General features: G+C 45.3%; 1 protein-coding gene across 1 annotated transcript in view; it reads left to right on the forward strand.

Annotated features, from left to right (window-relative positions):
- Positions 1-13,881, forward strand: part of kalrna (kalirin RhoGEF kinase a) — a 135,345-nt gene that overhangs the window by 57,003 nt on the left and 64,461 nt on the right. Inside the window, exons 14-23 of the mRNA XM_040148029.1 lie at positions 1,576-1,698; positions 5,667-5,858; positions 6,192-6,361; positions 6,965-7,139; positions 7,686-7,926; positions 8,268-8,434; positions 10,539-10,658; positions 12,680-12,721; positions 12,962-13,111; positions 13,196-13,345. Of these exons, the coding sequence (XP_040003963.1) occupies positions 1,576-1,698; positions 5,667-5,858; positions 6,192-6,361; positions 6,965-7,139; positions 7,686-7,926; positions 8,268-8,434; positions 10,539-10,658; positions 12,680-12,721; positions 12,962-13,111; positions 13,196-13,345 (1,530 nt within the window). The remainder of the gene's footprint in view (positions 1-1,575; positions 1,699-5,666; positions 5,859-6,191; positions 6,362-6,964; positions 7,140-7,685; positions 7,927-8,267; positions 8,435-10,538; positions 10,659-12,679; positions 12,722-12,961; positions 13,112-13,195; positions 13,346-13,881) is intronic.

Consider the following 13,881-nt stretch of genomic DNA (forward strand, 5'->3'; position numbering starts at 1 on the left):
TTTATATGAGACCCCAGGGAGAGACGCAGAGACACACACAGGCGCATAGTGGGCGAGAGACGTACATAGAAATTGAGACGAGGAGCATTAGAGCGAGTACGCTCATACCGATAGTCTATAAATCACTGGAAACAGGGCTATTCCAACCAGAGCTGTAATGCTACAGGATATATGTGACCCCAGAGAGGAAGAGAGAGAGATGCTGAAGTAAAGGCTGAAAGAAAACATATTAGGTGTGTAGTTTTAGTTGGCAGTTTTAGCTGCGCATTCAAACAAAGACAGTCCAGCTGCAGTCAGCATGCCTCAGTTTGTGTATGTTCTGACCTCAGACTGGCCTCTCTGTGGCTCCAGCTGGACCGACTGCGGTACGCTAACCCCGTGGGCTCCAACATGGTTCGGCCGTGCACGCCGTTCGAGAAAAACGGCTTTCGGATGCGGCGATGTGTTCCTGTGCTCTGCCAAACTGGATGTCGGGGCACGGGTTATTGTCAAGAGGGAGGGAAGGGGGTAGCCGGGGTCGAACCAAAGTATGTATTCACGTGCAGTTTATGTGCACATGACACAAATAACAAGCTCTGAGGCAGCAGAAAAAGAGTGTGAAAGTTTAATGTGACAAATATGTAAAGATAAGTAAAAGCTATTTTTCATCCATTTGACATCGAAGATAGGTGGCCAGGGAGACGAGGTAGCAACAGAGGAGAAGCATTTCTTCTCTGACAGTGCATCAAATTGCAGGGTGAAAACAGCGTGAAATCACCCAAACCTGCAGCTGCAGGTGTCGTGAGTTTCAGATCGTTTTCCAGCTCGCTGTCCGGGGCCCCCAGCTTTGCTGTTTTGCTCAGAGCTGGAGAGTGTGAAGCTGCAGCCTCGCTTCTGAAGCGCTTTTGACATCACGCCGTCCTGCTCTCCACAATAAAGAGAGCCTAGTTTATAGCTATGTTTGACATCATGCTGCAGATTCATGGCCTCCGTTCCCTCAAGAGTCAGTTAGCATTTAGCATTTTCTTACACTGTACCTGAGTCCTGATCAAATATTTACATTTTCCTGCACAATTAGCCTACGGTGACATTAGTCAGTCAAATCCGGACTGGAAATACTATGTGCTGTGAAAATGTAATCATCGGTGGCAGAAAACACTGCAAAACAATAAATTGCCTCCTTCACAGCCGCAGGGCTAAAAGCTCAGTGAAGGATATGAGCATTAAATGAGCGAGAAAAGGCACCGACAGTGTAGGAAACGAACGACAAAGCGAGGGATTGGCACCTGCGAGTCAACTGCCAAGCACGTCAGTGCTCAGGTCTGGCCTACGGACGTCCAATGGCACAGAGTATTCAACATCCTCCTCTTCTCAGCTGCAGTGACCTACATTTTCCACTCAGACCCCGAAGGCTTCGTCTGATGCATTTTTAATTCGTCAGGTCTGAGACCATTTTGTACTGCTGATCTGTGTGTGCACTGCCAGAAAAATGGGTGCGGCGCCGGGAATGCTAGGTTCAGCAGGTGACCCCTTAAATCCTGACTGTGTGCCAGAGGACGATCGGAAGATGATCGCTGTGTTTCCTCTCTCACCCAGGTGATGGACTGGATAGAGAACCACGGCGAGGCTTTCCTCAGCAAACACACAGGTGTGGGGAAGTCCCTTCACAGAGCCCGAGCCCTGCAGAAGAGACACGACGACTTTGAGGACGTGGCTCAGGTGAGTCCGTCTGTCCACATGGGTTTCCATGCAAACATTGTGAAAAGTGCGACTTCCCTGATGTGAAAGACTGAATTTAACGGTGAAAAATGCCACAATGATCAATGCTTCTTAAGAGAAACTAGTTTTGTTGTCTTCTTGAGTGCTGCATTTCTTTGTTTATGTCTCTACACTGCAAGACAGATGATTAACATTAGACGCGAGCTGACGCTAAAGAGCAATACTGTAACTGATGTGCTTTTCCTTTTAACAGTACAGCCGTCACACTTGTATCTTCCACTGCTGTCCTGCTTCCAGTGGTGCAGTTGAGCTTCTGATTGCATACTTGCATACTCACAACTGAAAGGAGCCCTTTGTCCCAAAATGAAAATGTGAAAACCTCTAAACCTCTGGAGTGCAGGAGGTGGTCAGTGGAAGTCCATGTCCACAGAAAAGATCCACTCCTACCGTGAAAAATTTCAAGAGACTATTTTTGTCTTTTTCAATTTTCATTCGCCTCCCTTGCAAGCATCTGTAAGTAATCGGCCTTGATTAATCCCAAATTTTCAGAACCACCACGTCTGGTGGTGGCAGGGAGCATTAAGACATTCCTCTACATGACCATTTATGGTTACAAGCCCTTTCCTGAAAAATCTGCAGAAGATGTTATCCATTCCTGAATTTCAGTGCTACAGTCTTTCATGTAAGAAACGCTGGAACTGAAGCGAAGATGAAAACAAAACAAAAGAAACCTGCTGAAGCTCTCAGCGGAGGTTTAGAAAGTGTGAGCAAAAATGTGGCTTGTGTGCAAAGACAATGCTGCAAAGGAAAACGCTTTGAACATTTGCCAAAGTAAAATAAAGATAGAATCGTTAGTATAGAAAGTTAAACGGAAATCTTCCAGTGAGTCCTTCCATCGCAACATTTGCTTCTCAGCCAGTGTATGAAAAGGATCGAACAATATCTAATGTGATAGGGATCATCAAATCCTTACTATCTCTGCTGATGTTAAATACCCTTAACACACACACACACACACACACACACGCACTGCCGGTCTGCATGGTGCCAAGCCGCATTGGGTTCCAATGTATAACCTTCTTTTCTTATTTTCTTCCCCTCTTTTTCTTTGTTACTTCCTCGTCTCATCGCTCTCCCTTTGCCTGTCATTTTCCTGTCTTGCTGTACCGAGCTGAAGTCCCTCACCTCAGCCCACCAGCGTGTTTTATTGTCGAGTCTTTATCAACAATTTGCGCTATTTGAGTGCTTTTTTTTTTTTTTTTGATCCTGTAAAAATAACAATGTGGTCTGTGACGTCCGGTCCAGTCTCAAAACAATAAAACAGCTGTCCTGGCAACAACAGCTGTCCTCTGTAATTAATACGTCATTTTCCCACTTCGGTCAGAGGAGTTTCAGTGAAGTGATAATCCTATAAAAGAGGGAATGTTATCCTATAAAGAGTGTGTAGTTGTGTAATCTGATGTTTACACTCTGGATTAGGATTAACCTTCATAACCTGCTATGGATCAGCATTATGTGGGTCAGACGCTCGCTCTCTCTCTCCCCCCACCCCATTAGCATTTCCATTCACTCCGTGGTGTTTTTCCGGTAAAACTTTCCTCTTAGCAATGTACATAACATCTGTCAATTTAGCACACGTTTAAGATACATGCCCAGACATGAATAACTAAGTATGTTCACCCACATTAGACCTTGACAGTCTCTCTCACATGGAAACACAGAGACATGCTCCAGCATACGTCATGATTGACACTTGCGTTCCCTATATAGAGAAAAGAGGCTCCCTCTCTATTCTCTCCTTCTGTGAGTGCCTCTGTCTTTATGTATATCTAACGAAGTTCGGGGGCGTCCATTTATATGAAGTGTTTGTGTTTAGTGGGATGTATGTTTAACTGGGTGAGTTTTAACGTCCTTTTACCATAATCGCTGCCCTTTTCGTTTTAGCTCTCCTCATCTACGTGCGATTATCTGCTTCTGTAGTAGTACCAACCGAACATGAAACGGGAAGTCTCTAATGAAACCCCAGAACTCATTTTGCTTTCATTAAAGCTGTAATTCTCCGGCCTCTTCTCACTGCCTGAAACTTTAATTTCCCTAAGGAGGGTTGACGCTGCTTCGCTTGCTCCACCACCAGCATTGGTGGGACGACGGGGAGGTCAGGCAAAGCCGTCATTCCTCTGGTTATCGTAGAGTGAGAGTATTACCACGGTATGGGAGACATAAGTGCGTTTGGAAATGCAGTGATTGGTAAGTTGTTAAGGGGTCTGCTGTTCATGCTTTTTTTGGGTCATTGCTTGGGCATTTGCGCTATGTCATTATGTAGTGGCTGGATTGTTTCTGGATGGTTGCTCGGTTGTTGATAGGCGGTTTCTGGGTTGATCTCGGTGGTTGCTAGGGTTGTTGCGGGTCATTGCTGAGACAACTACAATGTGGTCGCTGGAGTATTGGTAGGCGGTTGCTAAGGCATTTTGGGTAGTTGCTTGTGTGTTAATAGAGAGCTGTTTGGTCCCTCTGCGTCTGTTTGCTTGGGCCTGTTGCTCTGGTATTGTAAATGGATTCAGTGGTGTTGTTCCGTGCTGATTTGGTGTTTTGTATGTTTGCCGTGGTGCCACCGGGTGGCTTGGCAGTACAACATGGTTGGTAAAATGTACCGTGTGTTTATCGGAGCCCAACCGATACCAGATTTTTCGGGCCGATGCTGATTTCGGTATTTGACGGTTTAAAAAAAAATGGGACAACAATGTATCGTCGGCTGATTTTGTTTTTCCAGGTAGTTTAATGATGCATTGAATCAATTTATCCCTCAGTTTGTTTGTTCCGTCTATTTGCTAAGTTGTCTTTATTGATTTCCCTCTCAATTGTCCTTATCTCCTTTTCATTCAAACATTTATTCATCCACGTCCTAAAAAGTCGGGTTTGTGCTTCTGCACTCAGCCGACAGTGATGATTCTACTTTCCCGTCATCTCCCTGTTGTAATCCTCACCCAGAACCAAACCACTTATGCAGCAAAGAGTAATAATCCATGCTGTAAGCTTTCATCCTAATATCCCAACTCATATTCTTGACTGATTGGGACATTGGGACAACATCATTTTCTCACTGTGGCACCACACCCCCAGCCTCCAGTGACCCCCTGAATATCTCACATGTGATGTATTTCCTGATGTGAAAAAATTCCAGCGATAATCTGTCATACTTACCGGAATATCCTGACACTAATCCATTTTGTCCCGATGTATGCTAAGAGCTTTAAAACTCAGACGAGATTTTTGGTTAAAAAAAAAAAGAGAAGAAACGTGTAACGACTGACGGGGAAAAAATGACGACGACGATGAAGCTAATAGTAACGACGACGGTAAATAATTACGAATATGATAACAGTGAAGAGGATGGTAATGGTGATGAAGCTCATAGTGATGATAAAGAAGCTTATCATAAAAAAATGTCAGAGTGATGAAGGAGGATGTGACGATAACGTCTATAACGTTGATGATAATAAATCTAATGTAATGTGTTTTCTTTATGGTTTTTTAGAGTAATAGTCAGTAGTCGATGGTGATGATGTAAGCGACAGTACATGACAAGAAGTCCTGACCTATGAAAATAACTGGGTTGGTAGAGGAGAAGAACTCCGTGATTCTTGGCGTTATCTCTCCCAAGCCTGATGTTTTTTATTATTATATTAAGACCCTTTTTATTATTTTAGTATTATCACACTTACACCAATGCACTTAAAGAAGCTGTACTCAAAATGTCACTTGTTGTCACTTTACCATAGTTTGACCACCTGTGAGAAGGGATTGCTAATGTGGCACGAAACGGAAGAACTGTTGGTACAGTATATGGCATTTACAAGCGTGTATGTTCCATGGCCGTGGTATGAGGCTACGTCAACGCAGCTTTTGACAGTGTTGACGGTGTTGCTGCGGATGACGATGACGACGAAGGGCCTTTCTTCTCCCCTCAGAACACATACACCAATGCGGACAAACTGCTGGAGGCGGCTGAGCAGCTGGCTCAGACTGGAGAGTGCGACCCGGAGGAAATCTACAAGGCAGCCAGACACCTGGAGGTCCGGATCCAGGACTTTGTCCGGCGAGTCGAACACAGGAAGCTGCTGCTCGACATGTCTGTCTCCTTCCACACACACACCAAGGAGGTGGGACAGCATGACACAGAAAGACTCAAAAAGGAACATATTCGTAGATATCCTGCTGCTACCAGCGGGTTTCACCCAAATTAATCCTTAATTTTGTCATTAACCACAGAGACTCTGATATGTGTTAATCGTGCAGTTCCAGGTTTTCAGTCCCAATAGGACAAACAATTAGCGGCACTGCCGTCTGTCATGCCGCTGTTATTTTCAGCATCTCCCCCACAATACAGCAGTGTTTATGTGGTTCGGCGGAAGGAGGAATCTGTGCTAATGGATTGATCAGGCGTTTACTAACCCGCGCGTCCCTCTGCGCTTCTCCCTGTCTTGCGGTTCCAGCTCTGGTCGTGGATGGAGGAGCTGCAGAAGCAGCTCCTGGACGATGTGTGCTGCGACTCGGTGGACTCGGTTCAGGCTCTGATCCAGCAGTTCCAGCAGCAGCAGACGGCCACCCTGGAGGCAACGCTCAATGTGATTAAAGAGGGAGAGGAATTAATACAGCAGCTCAGGTGATAGTAAAATTTATGTTGTCATTCATGATGGTCAGGGGGAGAAAATTAATATTCAAGCTCAGGTAATGATATTAATATTTATGATGTTATTAAATCGAGAGAAGGATTTATACATTTCACACTTAAAACGTCATTAAAAAGTCAAATTCATACAGCCACTCAGGTAAGATTATGAATAATAATTACCATCCTGGCACATCAGTGTGCAGGTTTTTTTTCCTCATCTCTCCATCTGTCTCCATCTCTGTGTTTCTCCTCCTCTTACCCTTCTTCATGTAAAGGGTCAAATAACGTTAGTTGTGAGGGAAAGCGCTTGGATGTAAATCTGCCAGCTGAAGTGTGAATGCTGGTTAGTTAATACACTATCTACTGTCTTTGTCATGCGTTTTTTTTTGTTTTGCATTTCACAGAAACACCTCTAAATCAGATCCAAAACTATACAGCATATGTGCCTGCATTGCTTCATGTTCTTGCTTCTTCTCCCGAAAAACCTCTTTCTCCAAAAAGAAGTGTTGCCGAAGGGGAACTCAGCCTGTCGGGAAGGAGGTCTTGTGTTCCGGCCGAACGGTATAATATCTCCCTCTATCTCTCTTTACACAGAGATGCAGCCATGTCGACCAATAAGACGCCACACTGCAGCTCCATTGCACACATCCAGGGGGTGCTGCAGCAGCTGGACGAGGCCCAAGGCCAGATGGAGGAACTTTTCCACGAGCGCAAAATCAAGCTGGACATCTTTCTCCAGTTACGCATCTTTGAGCAGTACACCATAGAGGTTAGTGAGGGAGAGTGGACATACAGAGCTCAGGCAGATACTCACATTTATTTTGAGGGACGTACTGCTGCTTTTTAGAGTGCGGCTCATTGGGAGGGGCCGTGGAATTTGCATTGCCTCACGCGGCTTCGCGTCTTCTGTAATGTCCATAGCACCTTAGCACCTAAACACGCCAAAGGCTACGGCCGAAGCCAATGACCTTTGGCCCATTGTGTGGTGTCACTGCAAAGTTTAGTTTCGTCTAGTTTTGTTTACCCTTCAATTTTCAGCCGGTGGTCTTTTGCTTGGGGATAGACAAAAGAATGTCAGCCAGGAAAAATGAAAAGACGGCAAACTAAATGTGTGGAATCACTAATTCCCTAAGCTGAGCAACCGGTCGGAGAACTCTCTCTTACCGACTGCCTCCGCTGCTGATTCGACATGTTCAGTCAGGTCAGCAGCCGCTTACAGGAGCTAATTAGAGCTGACAGTCATAGACACACCACGAAAAGCGACAATAGCCCAGCGGCACCGTCCTCTCACCCCCCGTTTCTTCTGCTCCTGCAGGTCACGGCGGAGTTGGACGCCTGGAACGAGGATCTGTCTCGTCAGTTGAACGACGCCAGCCGCACGGGCAGCAGCAGTAGCAGCAGCGGCGCCTCCTCTGGCGGCGCCGAGGACATCGGCCTGGCGGAGCAGCGGCTGAAACGACACGCGGAGAGGAAGGCAGCCATGAACAACATGACCTATGAAGTGATGCAGCAGGGGCAAGACCTGCACCAGTACATTATGGAGGTTCAGGCTTCAGGTAAAGCACACACAAAGTCCTTTGCTCTTTCAGAAAGAAAATGAAAAAGGTTGGACAAGAAGGGAAGAGGTAGAGAGAGAGAGAGACGGGAGATTTATAGGATTATAAACGATGGAAGCAAAGCACACAGGAGCTTTGTTGTGTGCTTTGTTCTGAGCTCCCGGAAATGATTTCCAACCAGACCCTTGTGTTTTGTTTTGGACTGCATTTCACACCTGGCATCAGTTTGCGTCTAACATGCTTCCCAAATGACCAGTTATGAGCTTTTGAACAGAAATGAAAGAGCAGACAGAAAAAGTCACGTCAAAGTGTGTGTGTGTGTGTGTGTGTGTGTGTGTCAGGGATCGAACTGACAGGGGAGAAGGACATGGACTTGGCCTCTCAGGTCCAGGAGCTGCTAGAGTTCCTCCACGAGAAGCAGCAGGAGGTGGAGCTCAACGCGCAGCACACGCACACACGGCTGGAGCAGATTCTGCAGCTACGCCATTTACAGGCTGAGGTTAAACAGGTAAACACATGCGAACGCCGGCACCATACACTAAAGACACTGAATATCATTCGCTGGGCGTCATTGATACACTTTTTCCCCGATTTCGTTCCCTCAATTCATCAATGGTTGGCCTTCATTTGAAATGTCCTCTTGCGTGAATTGGATCCACCTGTCCACTCGTCCACTGGGCCTGTACTTCGTGCATACTTCACATTCTGGGATGTGAAAGGCATGAATATGCATGGGAGGTGTAGATATTTAGCGTGCAGTCAAAAACCTGCTGAGTACCGTCCGATAATTATTTATTTATACTGTGTCATTCCCCTCAGAAACAACTTAATCAGGGGACGTTTTGAAACACTGTGCTGGACAGCAAAGCAGGAGGAGAGGTGGCCGGTTCCAGCAAATACAAAGTCGAATGCTTTTTCTGAACCCTTTCGTAAAAGGTATTTTTCTTTTTTGCAAAAAAGTCAAACGGGAAAGCGACAGAGTTTTTCTGGTGTTAGTTTTATTTGGATATGAAAATCCTGTCGTACAGTAAATGTAGAACGCTACGCATACTGGATTACAGTACTATCATACTGGACAGTATAGCCACTTTGAAGCCAGCTACATTCATCTACAAAATGTCCTGAGCATTATTCTGATCCTGAGGCAGCGAAGACTAGAAAACGTATCCTAAAAAGGAAATAGTACGGGGCTTTAATGGAGTAAGGTGGGCTTGCGTTTATTATTAGAAACCGAGGGAATCACTTTGGAAAGATTCCTCCACGTTGGAGACATGACAAGAATAACACCCAGCTCTTCCTCCCCTGTAAAGCAAATGTTTTGCGTTTTTTGTGAAGAAACTGGTGCAGATGTGAACGTCATGACACAGGAAGCACACTGCTGCTGCAGATGGATATGACTGAATAATTTACGAGGTTGATGGCAACGTGCTAATAACACACAAACACACACACACACACACACTCCCGTGCTGCTACACCCTCACTCCTATTCTCTTACTCCAATCTGTCCTATCGAACTCACTTGGTCATAGATCTACTAAATATCAGATCGATTTCCTTGCAGCCACAGTTCAGCGAAGTGCATGACTTACTTCCAGTAATTGTGGGCACCACATAGGTCGAGCGTGGTATAATAGGTTACATGCACGGCGAAGGTGCAAAAATAAAAACTGCTGGGGCACGGTGACCGCAAAGGACCGAGCGGCTTGAATCTAAGCTAGTAGGTTCTCGCTGTTAACACTTAATCCGAAAGAAATGATAAAAAAGAAACGGGCCAGTCCTCTTTACTTGTTGACAAATGAGAGCAAACCTTGCCTTCGTTATGTGTCACGGATACTGCAGATTAACGGATAAATAATGGCTGGCCCTGTTTTGTTGTTGACCATTAAAAGTAAACCCTGCTGTTTAAATGGAAGCTGTGGGTACTTGGCAGACTGCACCAACAGAAGTATTACTATGCATTGGCCTTTCATACATTAAATGAACACATACTTTGGTATTAGTTTTATTCTATTGTATGAAAGCTTTTTTGTTTGGTTAAACATTTTCAGAGTAAGGGATTTGTCCTCTTCTTCTTGTGCCTCTTTATTTCTGGCAGAATGGACGGCGCATTGTACTTGTCTAACCCTGCACATCGGTTAAACACCTGCTCTAGGTCTCTAGACAAAGTCCGGTATCATGGGGAAAAGTCTAAAACCTAGTTTTTTGACATTGCTTTTGTCCAGCTGTCACTGCAGGCACATTTCAGCAAAGTCTGCCTGCCCGGAAAGCTTTTCTAAAGGTGGAGATAAAGACCGAAAGGTCCAAAATGGACACGGACACTAGCACTGCTCTTGGGGCGAAATATGAAAAGTGAAAAGTGAAATACCCTCCAAAGCTTTGATAAGCATTAGCTACATTTGTGCGACTACCAGCAGACTCGTCTGCATCATCTGTATCATCCATGCTCTCTGCCGCCTGTATATTTTCCCTGGACTCTGTGAGAAAATAGTCTGGGAGATTTCTCTCCCACAGCTTACATGCACATAAATATCTTCACATTTAAATATTGTGTCATATATTGTCGTTTTGTGTGTGTGTGTGTGTGTGTGTGTGTCTCTCCCTCCGTCCAGGTGTTGGGTTGGATTCGTAACGGTGAGTCCATGTTGAATGCCAGCATGGTGAATGCCAGCTCCCTGTCAGAGGCTGAGCAGCTGCAGAGGGAACATGAGCAGTTCCAGATGGCTATAGAGGTGAACACTCACTCTCACACACATCCTAATTACTGCTGCTAAAACCAGGATTACTGTACTATAGTTATAATTATTTCAGTATGTATTGGTTTGAATAGCAGCAGATGGGTGCGCACACTGCTCCACGCACACGCACACACACACACACACACACACACACACACACACACACACACACACACACACACACACTTTCTTTGTCATCTGTGTGTGAGCCAGGCTTGGCTCAATAATTTTCAGTCTGCAATGACTTTGAAGAGTAACAGATGCTAAAACACACACGCGCACACATTCAAATGATATCTCTATACAAGTGTGTGCGCGTGTGTGTATGCGTTACTGAGTGCAGAGCTTTAAATAGCTGACTCCTGCCTTTTTTAGTGTGAACACTAAAAGGGGTAAAACCCCCTTGATCAGCACTGTACTACACACACACACACACACACACACACACACACACACACACACACACACACACACACACACACACACACACACATTGTTTTGGACCAGACCCAACTTGTGTGTTCTGGCCTGGTTTCTGCTCCTGTCGAACTGTGATTGGTGTGTGCGTTCGTATGCGTTCGTGTGCGTGTGTGTGTGTGTGTGTGTGTGTGTTTCCTAAACATGATGTAACTCATGCATCCTCCATCAGACTGATGTAATACTGCCTTGGCTAAGAGCTCAAACACGCACGCACACACACACACACACACACACACACACACACACACACACACACAAAGCACAATGAGAGCATTGTCTGCTCCAATACTAACAGTGAAAAGATGACATGTACTGATAAAAGAAAAACCCAAATAAACTCACATCATGGCTTCTGACACTTTCAGGTGGACAACACTACAGACTAATCACATTGGGGGCTGGAGCCGATTCCAGCTAGAGAAGTATATGAATCATAGAATTCCTACGCTGGAATTTAACTCCCTTCATGTTTGAGTCTTATCTTGAGACTCAGTAGAGTCCAGGATGTTGACCATAAAAAAAACATACTTCTTTGTAAGCCTCAATATAGTCTTTAAGTGACACTCCACCGTCATATACAGAATCGATCGTATGTGACGTTAAAAGAAAACTGTAGATTTTAGGTTCAGCATCACTTTCACGGTACTCAGAACTGAGGAGGCCTTTCCGGATGAGAGGCGAAACGTCTTCAAGGATTTCAGGCAAGTCCGGTTGCCTTCGCACGGCACTTACGGAATACCGTGACCCGGATGACTGAGAAACCTGACATCACTTTCGTGCAGCTCCCTTTCCCGGCACACATTAAAAGTAATGAAGTTAGGAAATTGGGTTAAGACCACAAAAAAAAAGATTCCCTTTGTATATTAAGAGAGAATTGACAGTGGACTGGATCTGAAGCGAGCTTCCCATTGCCAGGGCTCCTGCACATGGCCTCTGGCTTCGACCTGCTTCAGGATCGTAGCTGTCTGGTTTCCAAGCTTCTGCCGCGGCCTGATAAACTGCCCCTGTAACCTTTAAAAAAATGGCATATTTACATTACTTTCTGAAGTAGTACTCACTTTACGCTCGAAAGGGCCCTGTGGCGTTTTCTTGTCTGTTTACATTCAGCATTGCTCACCATAACAAATGTGTGAATCAAATGTGCTGAATGCATTTCCTTCCTCCTCAAATATTTGCAGGGCTTATTTTTCTTAAGAGTTTGAAACCTCCATTTTTTTTTTTAACATCCATGTTTACCAACTTGCAGTCTTCCTCTTCACTGCCCTCTCTTGGGGCCTCGGTGTAGGTTTTTGACAAGGTACCGCCACCTGTAGATCAGCGAAATAATGTGACTCCATCGGCTGGACTGTGCACGTTTGTCCTCCTGTGTGGGGATCCACGGATAAAAATACTGCTCCATCATGTTAGTAGCGGTCAAAAGACTCCACAGGGAAGCTTTAAAGTTGACATGAACTAATGAGTCAGTGATTTTAATTGATGGTAACCATCTCCTCCTCCTCTTCCTCCAGTCTCTCTTCCATGCTAACTCTCTCCAGAAGACTCATCAGAGCGCTCTGCAGGTCCAGCAAAAAGCTGAGGTAAATCCATGCTTTTTTACAACTGTTACTTTATTGTTCACTGCAGCAGACTGTAGCGCGCTTGAAAGACTTAATTTGAGAAAGTAAGACCCACGCCACTACAGATCTCCGCTAGATATCTTGCCTTAGCCCGCATGCTATAGCCCTACATTCCTGGGTCCGGGAGATGTTGCAGGCTGTTCATCAACACCATGTATCACCTTCGACCCGCTCTCTTTCTCACACACTTCTTCGTTCCAGATGATGCTCCAGGCAGGTCACTATGATCCAGAGGCAATTCGAAGCTGTGCCGAGAAGGTGGCCGTTCATTGGCAGCAGTTGATGCTGAAGATGGAGGACCGCCTGAAGCTTGTAAATGCCTCGGTGGCCTTTTACAAGACGTCTGAACAGGTACACCCTGTTTTTCTCATTTCTAGGGGGTTAGAGCAGGAGAGCTGTCGGGGCGTCACCAACTCTTTGTGTCTGTCCGTCCAGGTGTGCAGTGTGTTAGAGAGCCTGGAGCAGGAGTATCGCCGGGACGAAGACTGGTGCGGCAGTCACGACAAACTGGGAACTTCTGCCGACAGTGACCACCTTCTACCTCTGATCAGTAAACACCTGGAGCAGAAAGAGGCTTTCCTTAAGGTGAACTGAAACAGCAAATTCAATAAAGAGTTTTTAATAGAAGACACCCGAGCAGGACGAGGCAGAATAAAGAGGAGAATGGTATAGAAAGTAGCATTTCAAACCATGACACCTATAAATTCAGACTGTGTTTGGGTTCCAAATATAAATCTTAATGAAAGTTTGTATACCAGATGGGAGATGAGATGGGGAAATGAGATGTCCGTTGAGATCATTAAACCTATGAACATTAGATCCATCATCTAGATAGTTCTGCTCTAGAGATGTAACCAAAATTAAAAAGTCAAATTACTCTGAAGCCAATAAGCTTTCATTGCCTCTGCTGACACTTTTGAGTTTCGTTGGCTTTAATGAAATTTACAAATGACCTTGGGTTCACATTGACTGACTTTAGTGCACCCGATGCAGTGTACATCACATGACCCTGCGTTTGGTCCGAGCTGTTTTGGAGGAGTTGTCTGGTGCACGTTAGAGTTTGAATGATGGCTTTGACACCAGCCTCAAGGACCCGAAGCAAACAGACGAACCGACCAGAG

Source organism: Xiphias gladius, chromosome 16, assembly GCF_016859285.1.
Source record: "Xiphias gladius isolate SHS-SW01 ecotype Sanya breed wild chromosome 16, ASM1685928v1, whole genome shotgun sequence".
Taxonomy (NCBI): domain Eukaryota; kingdom Metazoa; phylum Chordata; class Actinopteri; order Istiophoriformes; family Xiphiidae; genus Xiphias; species Xiphias gladius.